This window comes from Trichinella spiralis (assembly GCF_000181795.1).
Source record: "Trichinella spiralis strain ISS 195 chromosome Unknown Scfld4, whole genome shotgun sequence".
Lineage (NCBI taxonomy): Eukaryota > Metazoa > Nematoda > Enoplea > Trichinellida > Trichinellidae > Trichinella > Trichinella spiralis.
In genome coordinates this window covers 11867099-11881253 of record NW_003526943.1, presented here as the reverse complement: position 1 = coordinate 11881253, position 14155 = coordinate 11867099, and the positions used below count along the sequence as shown (strand labels likewise).

Here is a 14155-nt window from a genome sequence, read left to right as displayed (position 1 = left end):
TAAAAATTTTCCACAGTAAATAATTTATAAATTAAAAAAATCCGTATTTCAATATCATATCAATATCCGCATACAAAACGTAAATAATTTTATTCGTAATACAGTATACTGATTAGTGATACAGTGAGTTACAGTATGATGAACCTCTTAATTTTAAAAGTTGAACCATGTAGTAATTAGTTGTGACTTGTGAAACAATTTGAAAAAGCATGCTTGCTTTTATTTCAATGCCTGCCTTTATTATAATCAAGAAATTCTTATCAAGCATGTTATTTTCCCTATTTTTTGCAAAATTTAAAAGAATGCAATATAAGTAATGCAGTTAATATTTAAACATTTGTATTGTACATTTATTATCACACCAAGCACATTTTGAAGAGTGATGAGTGTGTTAATATTTTATATGTTAGTCAATTGTGTAATATTATTTCAAAGTCGAGAATTATTTGTGAAAAGTGATATTCACGAATTTTACTAGCCATTGTTGTCAGGTGATTTTGTTAAACACTTTTCTGGGAAAATGGTGTAACAGAATAAAGCATGACAATTAAATGTGGAAATGAGTTACGTATGAAGTTGTATTTAAACGTTTCTTTTTGTGCATATTTCTACCTACAATAAAAGGTTAGGAATGAGAATGTTTAGCACTTGTGAATGTTTTTGATTTCGTTATGGTGTGGTATTTATTTGGTGTGAAACTGTTGGATAATTCAAAGAATAAAATGACAAAAGAAAAGAATGAATGAAACTTAATATTGTAATTGATTTATATATATGTTTTTAATTTATACGGTTTACATAATGCATCATTTTATTCATGGGCGCATTTCATTTATTAAAACATGTTCACCAGATTTGTTTGAAAATTGTGATTTTTCAGAATAAATTTGCGTATTCATTATAATTAGATCTCGTTTTAGCAGATCTTTGTAAATTTTTGAGAGAAGCAAGAGAAATGTAATTTTAAGTTTCACAAAGTGCTTTGCTTGTTCTTGATCATTAATTGGTCAGAATGTATTTAACAAAAATAAAGACAAGTGTCATTGTCATGTACCTGTCATTTACATAAATGACGTGTTAAAATTTCAGTTAATTTTGAAATGTTGTCTATTCATCAAATTTTTAATAGAATAGGTCGAATTTAAATATTATTATAATAAATTAAAGTTGTTTTACTGAAGAAATCATAACATTGCCTTATACAAGTTCAAGTTAGAAGTAACCATTGGAGTCATTTAGAAGAAATTTATACCATCCCAGTATTTCACAACTTCATATTTTAAAGTTATTTAAGTAAATTATTTTTAATAAAATCTAAAATAATGTCTATTAACAACATGTAAGCTTCCATTATGCATTAATGTAATTTATTTAAAATTATAACAAATATTGTTAATTCTGAAAAGTTTTTGTCAAGAAAGTTGAAACTTTTTTTCAAACAATTCAATTTGTATTTAATGCGAATCAATAAAAAACACTAATAGTATGTTGAATTGTATTTTTCTACCAAAAAAATAGACAGAAACTTCTTCATAATATGCACATGTATCACAAATTAAAGAAACAAAACTATATTCATTTATTACGTGCTGTTGGAACTATATTCAAATTTTGCACTCTACCATGAATGACTTTTTAATTGTAAAAATGTCAAAATTACAATTCATGAAAATGATGAATTTGAAAAGAAAACAAAGTAAATTGTTAGAAGATGAGATTTCTTAATGTTATCAATAAATCATACAATGAAAGAAAGTATATAATTATTAGCCTTGTACTATTCTGAGCATGCGATTACAGGTACGCATTCCTCTGTTCCCTCGACGCTTATTTCGTTCAGCACTCTAAAGTTATTGGATAATTTATTTTGATTTGTTTGATTTAAACTTACTTTAACCAATGATTTTAAAAGTTTTTTGATTATTCTACGTCTTTCACGTTCAATGAGCACTGTTCCAACTTGAATCAAATTCTCACACGGATCATTGGCAGTATTAGGTACGACAATGTTTGAAGCAAAATTTCGCAATCGCCTGGCAGCTTCTAAAGAAGAAAATGTTTAAATTTATAACTAATTACTCTACATACATATATATATATATACATGTATAGTTTAGATATTTGAAAGCAGATATTACTTTCATTTCTAATCGCTTGAATAGCACAGATTGTTAAAACAATTGTGAAAAGGGGAAGATATTTCATTATAGACCGTTGTAAATAGACGCCTGAGATGAGTGTTATTTTGTCCTATGTATAACAACAGGATGCATTTGTTGGAGGTTGTCCCGTCTTTAATTAAGGCTAACTGAATGCCTGCTTCAATCCAGTTTCTGACGTTGATGACGGCTGCACTTCAAACTGACCAATGGCAAGTGGACAGTTGGTGCAATGGACGGCCCAGATTTTATGAAAATGAAAAATCTGGCTTATAATGCACGTCGTTGCCATGCTGGCAAGCCCAATTTTCAACCTTTTGAAAGCAAGACTCTCCCACACTTAATACTAAATATCAGCGACGAACATACAAGCAGTAGCAATATTTCTAATTTTGCTGCTAACCTCCGGCACTTTGGATGCTCTTTGGACGGTCTATTTCGCAGAATTACATTAATAAAGAAAATTGCAGTAAACATCTTTGTCATTTTGAGAAAAAGTCAAATTATTGAAGTATTTATTATAAACATCTTTTGTTCAAATTATTGCTTACATGAATTTATCATAAGCAATATATGTCATTGAAAGAATTGGCAATTTGCTAAACAAATTTTTATTATAAATATAAATTTTAAAAGCGTGTTGTAAATAAATAAGTAATTTTTAATACGAATATATGAAATTTTGAATAATACTATGATTCAAAGGTGAAAGAAACCAATTTACTAAATGCTAAAAGTTGTAATTTTTTGAAATCAGCACGAATACAATAACTGAAATCAAGAATAAAACTTTTTTCATTGTAAAACCAAGTTATAAAGCAACTTACAACTTTTCTTAAGTACTGTTTATAAATAATATGCTAATAAATTTGAAAATGGGAAAGCTATTTAAATTATAGATTTTATTTGCACAATAACAGTTATTAATAAAATAAATTATTTTTATTTTCAGAAGTGAAAATTTTATTCAAAAATTGTATTACTTTTAAATGAAATTTTACTTTAAATAATGTAAAATTGAAAAAAAAATTAAAATTATTTTAATGAAATGCGAATATATATGTATGTATGTTTGTAGGTATGTATGTATGTATGTAGGCATGTATGAATGACGTATATTACTAATTGATGCTATTTGCGCAATATTTATCATTTGACAAGGTAATGATATTATCTGAAAAATTAAACATCATTACAAATGTTGTTCAAATTTTTCCATTTCAAATTATCTGCATTTTTGGGCGTTATCTTTATTAAAACTGCCTGCAAACTCTGGTGACCGTGACCTGCATTTTTGAAAGCATAATTGTCAAATATGATTATGAATTCTGATTCAATCAACAGCTTAAAGTTCACAAAAAGACTTCCATCTTTTGTAATGAAAAGTTAAAATTAGCTGATAAATTATTGATGAATGAAATGAAATTTATTTCACAACATTTTTATTCGATGCAGAATAACAGGATGACGCTTATTTTTGTTATTCACAAGAATTGCAAAAAATGAAAAAGTAGTTCACGCTAGAAAAAAAGAATAGCTAATATGATGTAGGTCAAAAATGCTTAATGTTTGAAATAATGTTTCATTTTTAAATTTTAAAAATTCACTAAACTAGTTTATTTATTTTTTCATTTTTCTCTATATGACATATGAGGGGTATTGGCAAATATGAACACAAAATGCGCACATATTTATACGTATAATATATATACGAATTGAAATTGTACAGTTATTGGAGTTGCTCCAGCAATTTTCTTACATAATAAAATAGTTTAAATAAATACGAATTTGTAATTAATATTGACTTTGAGCTATTAATTTCAAAAGATGAATAGAATTTATGATTTTTATTTATTTATGAATTTATAGGAATGTTACACTTTCAGGAAATGTTCAAAAATTGTATATATGATAAATATAAATTTTAATGTATTTCATAGAAAAGATAGAAAACAAAAATTAATGTCGTTTTCAAAAAAGAACATTCGTCACGCTAAATGGATGATGATAGTTGAGTGATGCTCAGGTGGATATTTTCATTTTCAGAATGAATACCGTATAGACGGTGAAGGAATTTTCGAAAGCGCTTCATTATGCTGCTTTTGAGTTCAGTGTTGATCACTGTCGGATAAACGATGGCTGTGAAACTCCAGGTGAAATTAATCAGCATGATCGACACGTCGTAAGCTATAGATGGGAAGCTCTTGAAAACGGTCAATATCCAAGGGAAAATTAGCAAAATCACATTTATAAGGAAGAAAATATCAATCCAGATGTTGGAATTGTAGTTGCTCGATGAAGTGTTGGATTGTTTCTTTTCAGTAATTGTGCATGCATGGGAAAGTCGATTGCTTTTGATGAAGCCAGATTGCATGATAGCCATGAAGCAGCTCATGATGAAATATTTGCCGACAATGAAGTTGAAATATATGGGCGTCAAAATGGTGTGCAAATCACAGTCGGCCGCCACGTGGGTATCTTGGCGCCTGAAGATGTGCATGAAATAGATGCCAATTTTGGCCAGAGTTGCGCAATAGATCAAATGCGCAATGACGTTTGAAAAATTGCAATCTGTGGAAAATTTACATTTGTTCAATATCGCAGTTATGAAATTTTTCCTCCCCATGGCCAAAGCCAGTGTGGCGTAAAACGTCAAATCGTTGCCAAAAAGGAAGAGCAGCTGATTTGGCGACTGCAAAGCGCAATATTTGATGGAAAATGTGGTCTTTTCTTTCAACACTTTTTGAATAATTAATTTACGAACATGATAAATCACAGATGACAAAGCACACAGTTCATTTCCAATTGCAATGACTGAAATTGCATCAAATATTTAAATATGAACAAAATTTTTCCACAACAGCAAAATATCTATTGTACAATTTAACAGAAAATTATCAGAACATACATTTTAAAAAATTCATTTAAATATTCTGTTTTCTTTCTGTTAAATTTGCTTACTTCATGCTTGCGAAGCTAAAATTGTTTTTTTATTCACTTACTTTTTAAAAATGTAATGTCTGTTATTTGACATCTTTTCATTGACCAAATAATTAGAAGAAAAACAATATTTGCCAAGACTGCAGTCAAACCTAAGCTGAGAAAAAATAAAAACGAAATTGTCGAATTATCCATTTTGATGTTGTCAATATTTGCATGCAACACTGTACAATTCAGTAATTTAGATTAGCTCTGGTGATTTTATTTTGTTTTAAATAGTTACTTTTTCCTTCAATCAAAACTGATTGAGCTCCACTTATTTTCCTGTTTCTGCGGAAGCAGAAATTTCTAAACTTTAATATTTTGAGCGGATGTTGCTATAAATATGGATCGCTTCATCTGAAGCAATAGGTTCAGTTTAACTTGATAAATTAATTAATCTTCATGTAACTTTCAAATTTAATTTAAATTTTAATAATAATTATATCTTTTCGTTCATTTCAACAACTTTAATTAAATATAAGCAATATTCTTTCCATCATTAAAACGCTTTTTATGACAGAAGACCTTTTATATCCAATTGTACTATGTACAACTCTATCTGTTTTGCGTTGGATGGCTAGTCATCAAATATTACCTTTTTGATGAATGATTATCAATTTCCCTTGATAATAAAGCGATTTTAAAATAATTTACAAATAAGTACCATTCATAAAGTGTACTTAAAATAAAATTAATTTAAATTAAAAAAATATATATAAATTATATTTCATATTGGCAAATATTTAAGTATAATAACTTTTAATGCATACAAAATTTAACTTCTAAAATCTTCTGTATACAAATAATATTCAAATGCTTTTTTCCTTTGTTTACATCTTTTTTGAAAACTGAAATATATCTATTAATTGACAGATGAAAATGTATGAAGTTATTCTTTTAAACTAAGAAGTTCATTTGTTATTTTATACTTATTTCTGTAATTTCCACAAGTAAATTTCAAATAAATTTAAATATTCTTTTAAGGAAATTCTGAACTTCTTAAATATATGATACAAATGTTACGTAATATCATAACATATTCTTTTATTTTTATTAAAAAGTATATTATTGAGCTTTCAGATTGCTCGCTGTCATCTTTCTACTGCTTTTTAGCTTTTTTAATTTTTCACTTATAATGAAAGAATAATTTCACCTGTCATTGATGAGTGAATATAATTTTTTATAAGAAATATTTTTCATTTAAATTGTATTAAATGATTGCAACTGATATGCTTATAATCATAAAAAATATTTTAAAAAATATCAGCTCCTAGTTAGATCTTATTTATGCAAACGACTTCGGCGTCAACATCAGAATTAAAAAATGGTAAAACTGTATGTAATTTTTCTTTTATTATTATTTAAAATTGTTGAAGAAGCAGCTTACCTTCACAAAATGATCTTCTGAGCAATTCCATTCATGACAATCACACGTTAAGATAAGAATCTGCAAACAGTTTGGATAAATTATTATATTTCACGTAGTAATCTTCTCAAAGGTCAGCCTGCGCTGCACTAACAACATCTTTTTAAGACCGCTGACGGGAATTGCTATGCAGTGCTATGTATTAGTGTATGATCTAAGGGCCAGCGGAAATTGAACTCATTACTACAATGATGTCACAGCACATGACTTGCAATTCTACAAATCACAACCCGACGTGCAATATACTTCAATTTTCAATATACTTAATCATTATTTATTGCTAAATTATTTGTAATTGTTTATATGAGAAGTTATATAATTATATATACATTTTAAATTTTATTTTATTTTATTTTATATTTTTTTGTAAAAACATACAATGTTATATTTGTTGGGATGCGGTAAAGATTTTGCAGAAAATGCGCTGAACCAAAGAGCACAAAATCCACTGAGAAATTTGCCTGGGCCTATGGAAAGATCACCAGGGGCAACGGAATAACATCGTCAGCGCACCGCAAAAAAAGCGACCACAAAAGCTACCAGCGTTGCGCCTTTCGCAGTTGAAATGAAGATAGGAAAGTTAGAAAATGCTATGACATGCTATGCTGCACACAGTACTTCCACAGCACCAGTCCCAACAGCAATGACCATTTTAATTTTAATTTCAATTGTAACAATTATCAAGCATTTTCTTGGTATTATTATTATACTATTGACTTTAATATATTTGTAATACGGAATTGTTGATTAGAAAAACAATTTTTCGAAATCTCAGTCTAATACGTCTGCATACTGCAAACATACTGAACGGTGAAAAACAGCTTTACTCTTTACATACTTTTTTAACTACTGTGAAGTTGTTACCATCATTGCGGCTTTCCACTGAAAGTAAAATTGATGTAGCTTTTTTTTTGATGATGCTTACAGCTCGAGACTGAAATCACATTCAAAATTCATCTTTGTTTATATTATTGCATTAATACATTTATTTATAAAGACAATGTTGCTTCTTATACAGCCCGTTTTAATCAGTATAATCTTGTACAAAAGCTTGCTTTCCATTGTTTTGAAGAAGTAAATAAATCTGGAAATAAATAATATAATTAATTGTGATGTCTATATAAAATATTGTGCCAAAAAATTAATGTGGCAATTATGCAAGCAATAAACGTATTCAATAAACGCACGTTGAATTAAAAGCATAGAGACATGATTTAGACTGGGTATGAATAAATACTTTAAAAGCGGCCAGTAACAAGCACCACATGTCACTGCATGGAACTTAGCATAATTAGTGAATATGACAGCACATTTCTAAAACAGCAATTATTTGCTTTCCTGAATTATTATGTATTACATAAAAATGCATTAAGGTTATTTTATTAGAATTTTGTAAACACTTTTGAAACAAAAACTCTAAATTAATCGTTCAGTAATTCATTGACAACTAAATATCACAACAATAAGCATACAGCTGCGGTCACTAAGAATTGTAGATAGCTTTTTTATTTTCATAATAAAAAATATAACCTAGTCTATTTATTAAGTGAAAAAAAGTATTATGGGCATTGAATGAATTATTCATTTACATATCTGTTCATAAAATCATCGGGATATTTTTCACCTTTTCTTATTCAAAAAGTGAAACAAAAACAGTTGTTTCCGTTTGTAAATTAGTTTTAAACATTGTTAATTTAAATATTATTTCGTTGAATGCATTATAAGACAAAAAATACTAAAGAAACTACTGGTTAATTTCTAGAGTGGCTTTGAAATTAAATAAATGTGGCAGATTAATGAAATAAATGAGCATATATGGAAATGAATTATCATTAAATTACATTAAATAATATTAAATAACATGAAAACCAATTAACCTACATCAAAATAACAAATAAAATTTCAAGAAATGTTTATAAAACATTTTGAAAAGGCATGATATGCAATATGGCGTCGCTGGTCAAATATTTACAACAGCAGAAAAATTTTTTATAATGCAATTCAATAAAACTAAAATTCTGTTAAAAACTCATAATCCTTTTGCTTTCTTGTTTATTCAGTGCCTATTCGTATCTATATATATAGGGCACCCTGAATAGAAGTTGTTCAAAATTGAAAAAAATGTTCATATTTTTTGTTATAGCTCTGTATACCTTGCAGTTACGTGTAACATCCGTTGAATACCAATGCATTGAAAATGCTAATAATGTAGATTGGTAATGCAAATTCAAATGTATCATACATCAAACTATTTAATATTACTTTTTAGGTTCTTTGTTTATAAACTGCCAGGAGGAAAATCTTCACATTATCTTAAACCAGGTGATGCAGACTGGGCAGCTCTTGCAGATATAGATGCCGCACAGCAACCAATTCATTCTACGATGAATACGTATTTTAATTCAGGAAATAAGGATAATGCAAATATAATACTATACAGTAATTATCCTCCGCATTTTAAATTTGAACTTCCCATGAGTCCTGGAAAAGGTATATAAAAATGCATCACATTGAAATTGCAGCATCAAAGTTTCTTATTTAGGAGTAATAATGGCTGAAGATGCAAATAAGGGATTTTGGTTGGTACACACAGCAAAGTATTTTCCAAATTTAGCAGGTGCTATAGGAGATCTATTTTCAAATGAGAAGACCACTAATGACGCAGCTGCTTTTTTATGCATGACATATTCTGATGTCAATTTGAGGGCTATTGGTATACACCATTATTTTCTTGAAATGTAATTCAAAAACCCAAATGATTTTAGCAAAAATAATTGATTATGAACAACCCATCGTATATTTTACTCAGAGATCGGCAGCAGCAGCCGCCCAGCCATTCTACGATTCAACTGAAATTCAAAAACTTGTAAATGGATTGCATAAGTATCAGCCAACTGCATCTGTTTCTGGTGATGGCGTAGCGACTTTGACTCCACCAGGAACTGTGAAAATATTTGCATCAGCACCAGTAGGATATTCATCAGGTACATCTGAATTCACAAAATTAATAAAAAATATATTAAACAGAAAAAATTTTGTATTTTCAGATATATATTCAAATTATATTGTTAAACGTCTAGAAAAATCCATGCAAGTTTACACACCTGGAACAACTACAACTGTTTTGAGAAAAACATGCACTGGCACATTGAAAGTGGAAAACGTATTAGGGCCAATAACTGTTAAAGATACTGTAATTCCAATAGGACAAGACAGTGCAAGATGGTCTGTTCCGAAATCAGATTCTGATTTCATATGCTTAAGCAATACTGGAAGAACGGTATGATTGAATTCACTTTATATTCTTTTATTTACTAAATTGAAAATCAATTAGACGAATGATGCAAAATATGGAGCAACAGTCGCTTGTGTTTTGAGCAAAGAAGCGGCGGCTTTGTTCAGAAACATGATAAAGAAAGAAAACTTGGATGCATGCCAATAATATAATTGAGCAGTTTATTTTGCGGATATGTATTCTACATCTTCAATGAAATGAACATTTATAATTAAAATAATTATTGTCAAATATTACATTTTTTTATCATAAATTTGAATTTGTATTGTTAAAATACGGAATTACTATTTGAATTGTCAATCGTTTCTCACTGCAATAACAATGAAGTTAACAAAAAGAAAGATTACAAAAATCCTGTAAAAAAGGTGAATAAAAATTACTAAATAATAAGAAAACTTTTAAGAAAAAATGTCATAAAATTTACTTTCTTACAATCAATTAAATTCTAGGAAATAAAAAAAAGAAATAAAAAAATAGCAAATAATCAACTATGTTAATTTTGGCGTGAAATCAGTGCAGCATATTGTGTATATTTCTAATATTTTCTCAATAAATAATTATATAAAAATTTGCCATTAAAAAATACTACTAAGATCTCTGGTTTTTAAATAAATTTATTTATGATTACATCATCTTGACTGGTTAGAAAAGCTGTTACTGCATTATCGTCACGCTATCAAGTTAGTGATCAACAATCCACAGATGTCATTGTGCTCTAAATTTGTTAATCTGCTCTTTCTCATTTGCTTAAAAAACGATGTTTGCATAAAATAACGATATCCAGAGAAAATGTGCAAAAATAAAAGCATGAAGAGATGAATTCCATAGTTATATTTACATAACCTAATAATGATGAATTACAGCAGTTACGTTGTCATATTGAAGCAATGAATAGAACATTAAATAAATCATAAAAGGAAGACATTGAAACGTAAAGATAAATTCATAAAAAAAGCTACTGATCAGGTTTTGAAAGAAAAACGAAATAGTTCAGTAATGTTATTTTACTATCAAAAAGTTGGCAGCTTTGACGTATGATATTCAATGATGTAGATATACAAGCAGAATAATAAAATTAAAATATAAGAATATTGGCAAAGCATCGCTCATCAATACACTCACGGCATACTGATAAAACTAGAGAAGCAGGAAAACTGAATCAGCCAGTCAAAAATCAGAAGCTTCAGTTGCAATTTTGAATCATTAGAAATTAGCTTATTAAAAATAAAATAATAAAAAGCCGTTTATTTAGGGGAAAAAATTCAGTAATCTTAAATATCACAAAATGTTTCGTTGGCATTCACATATAGACTTGAAAATATATTTCGATTTCTACGTATTTGAATTTTATTATTTTCAGTTTGGAATATTCAGACAATAATTCAGACTTATTTTAATTTTTGAAATGCTTACCTTTTTTTGGAATGCTCTAAATAAGAATTCTGAAAGGTGGCAATGATGATTTTGCAACAAGTTAGCATTTCATTGAGATACGTTGTTCAAATTTTGTGTTTTGAAATTCTGCTTCTCAAGAACACCTAAAATGTTGATTGATACAAAAATTTTAAATTTTCATCATTATTTTTGTGAGTTTCATATCAATTTAACCTATAAGATCTGATTTATTCATAATCACATTGTTGAACTTCTTCATTAATTAATTACATTATTTTATAATCAATTGCATTAATGCATTTATTTATGAAGACAATGTTGCTTCTTATACAGCCTGGTTTGATCAGCATATTCTTGTATAAAAGAATAATTTCTATTTCCATGAAGAGGTAGATAAATCTAGAAATAAATTATATAATTAATTGTGATGTCAATAAAAAATTTTGTGCCATAAAATTGATGTAGCAATTATACAAACAATAAACGTGTTCAATAAACGCACGTTGAATTCAAAGCAGAAAGAAATAATTTAGACTAAGTATGAATAAATACTTCAAAAGCCGCAAACAGCTGACCATTTACAACAATTGTATAGAATTTTTAAGCTAAAGTTCAATAAAGCGTGCTAATATTCTGACCAAACCAATTATTAATAAAATTAATTACTGCAAACTGCAAAAGACATTTTCAGTTTTGCAACACTCATAAATGTGAACAACTACTGGAAAGTATATTACAAAAAATGGATATACAAACCGCATCTTAACATTAGTTAATGCTATAAAAATGTATTATGTACACAGTGTGAAATGAAATGAAAGAATAAAACAATATTGTCTCACATATTTCAAAACTGTAGAAATCTCTTTTGAAGAATTACAAACTTAAGTTTTGTTTCATTTGGACAAAAAACGCAACCAATAATGCACTAGACAAAAAACAAAGAAATTTTATTAGTAGCATCTTATATAGGCTTCAATCTTTAAATTTAATTAGCTGTTAAAAGAGCTTTTATAATAATTGTATAATAATTTCTTTTATGTATTACCATAAATAAGTTATTTGCATTAAGACACATGCAACAATTCAATCAATAAGAAAAATTACATTAAAAACTCAGCAGAATAATGAACAAAAACAAATGATAACAATTACTCAAAACAAAAATCATAGAAGAAAAAATTGAAAATGCTTTTGTTTTATTGTTTATTTACTGCCTAAATGTATCTCTATATATATAGCACTCAGGGCAGATATTGTCAAACGCTGCAAATATGTTCATACTTTTTGTTATAGCTCTATATACCCTGCAGTTAGGCGTAACGTCAGTTGACTTCCAATGTTATCAAGATGCTAATCTTGTAGATTGGTAATGGAAATTTAAGCACATCATACATCAAACTATTTCATATTCCTTTTTAGGTTCTTCGTCTATAAATTGCCAGGAGGAAAATCTTCACATTATCTTAAACCAGGTGATGCAGACTGGGCAGCCCTTGCAGATATAGATGCACAACAGCAACCAATTCATTCTACGATGGATAAGTATTTTGCTTCTGGAAACAAGGACCATGCAAATATTGTAGCATACAGCAATTATCCTCCACATTTTAAATTTGAACTTCCCATGAGTCCTGGAAAAGGTAGATGAAAAATGTATCACATCAAAATTACGATATCCAGATTTCTTATTTAGGTGTAATAATGGCTGAGACTGCAAATAAAGGATTTTGGTTGGTGCACACAGCAAAGTATTTTCCAAATTTAGCAGGAACCACTGCAACTCTATTTTCAAATGAGAAGACCACAAAAGACGCAGCTGCCTTTTTATGCATGTCATATTCCGATGTTAATTTAAGAGCTATTGGTATGCAATTTTTCTTCATTGAAGTAAAATTAAGAGCCATGAACATTTTCAGCAAAAATGATCGATTATGAGCAACCCATCATATATTTTACTCAGAGATCTGCATCAGCACCCGTCCAGCCTTTCTATGATTCACCTGAAATTCAAAAACTTGTTAATGGATTGCATAGGTATCAGCCAACTGCAACTATTTCTGCTGATAGCATAAGGACCCTGACTCAACCAGGAACTGTCAAAATATTTGCATCGGCACCAGTAGGGTATTCATCAGGTACATCTAAACTATTAAAATTAATGAAAAAATATAAAACAGGAAAATATTGTATTTTTAGATATATATTTAAATTATATTGTTAAACATCTAAGAAAAACATTGCAAGTTTACACACCTGGAAAAACTACAACTGTTTTGAAAAAATTATGCGCTGGCCAACTGAAAGTGGAAAACGTGTTAGGGCCAATAACTGTTAAAGATACTGAAATTCCAATAGGACAAGACAGCGCAAGATGGTCTGTTCTAAAATCAGATACTGATTTTGTATGTCTAAGCAATACTGGAAGAACGGTATGATTAAATTTACTTTTTGTGTTTTCCTTTACTAAATTTAAAATCAATTAGGCGAAAGATGCAAAATATGGAGCAACAGTTGCTTGCGTTTTGAGCAAAGAAGCAGCTGACTTATTCAGAAAGATGATCACCCCGAAGAACCTGGATGCATGCACCTAATATAATTCCACAGTTTATTGTGCATGTAATTAATTTTGTGCAATGGAAAGTTGGAATCTTCTTTGGTGAATTGAAAATTTTATAAATAATTTTTAATACACGGGGAAACTGTTAATTGCATTGAAATAAATGAACATTCACCCAAAAAATATCGCATTGTTTGATTTTCCTAATGTAATTTCAGGCACAATCTGGATTATTACTTAATCTGACATTTTGAAATTACGAAATAAATCTATTATTTATAAGTGATGCGTAATTATTCACATTTCCATTGCTGCAATTTTAATTCCAATTTTCCTTT

The 14155-nt window shown here is 28.6% G+C and overlaps 4 protein-coding genes across 4 annotated transcripts; 2 read left to right on the top strand and 2 right to left on the bottom strand.

Annotated features, from left to right (window-relative positions):
- Nucleotides 1-1766: 1766 nt before the first annotated feature.
- On the bottom strand, nt 1767-3451 carry Tsp_06566 (conserved hypothetical protein). Its single transcript, XM_003378656.1, has 5 exons — nt 3431-3451; nt 3282-3333; nt 2310-2498; nt 1892-2043; nt 1767-1844 (listed from the first exon to the last, which is right to left on the bottom strand). The coding sequence occupies exons 1-5, from the start codon at nt 3449-3451 to the stop codon at nt 1767-1769; spliced, it is 492 nt and encodes a 163-aa protein (XP_003378704.1).
- A 701-nt stretch (nt 3452-4152) lies between these two features.
- On the bottom strand, nt 4153-7437 carry Tsp_06567 (hypothetical protein). The gene is made up of 5 exons (XM_003378655.1): nt 7432-7437; nt 6529-6588; nt 5383-5476; nt 5162-5323; nt 4153-4973 (listed from the first exon to the last, which is right to left on the bottom strand). The coding sequence occupies exons 1-5, from the start codon at nt 7435-7437 to the stop codon at nt 4153-4155; spliced, it is 1143 nt and encodes a 380-aa protein (XP_003378703.1).
- Nucleotides 7438-8688: 1251 nt separating this feature from the next.
- Nucleotides 8689-10093, top strand: Tsp_06568 (deoxyribonuclease II family protein). Its single transcript, XM_003378654.1, has 6 exons — nt 8689-8783; nt 8837-9057; nt 9110-9280; nt 9333-9551; nt 9615-9847; nt 9902-10093. Exons 1-6 carry the CDS (start codon nt 8689-8691, stop codon nt 10007-10009), a joined length of 1047 nt encoding a protein of 348 aa, XP_003378702.1. The 3' UTR covers nt 10010-10093.
- A 2438-nt stretch (nt 10094-12531) lies between these two features.
- Nucleotides 12532-13851, top strand: Tsp_06569 (deoxyribonuclease II family protein). Its single transcript, XM_003378653.1, has 6 exons — nt 12532-12581; nt 12680-12900; nt 12954-13124; nt 13177-13395; nt 13457-13689; nt 13744-13851. Exons 1-6 carry the CDS (start codon nt 12532-12534, stop codon nt 13849-13851), a joined length of 1002 nt encoding a protein of 333 aa, XP_003378701.1.
- The last annotated feature ends 304 nt before the right edge of the window (nt 13852-14155 follow it).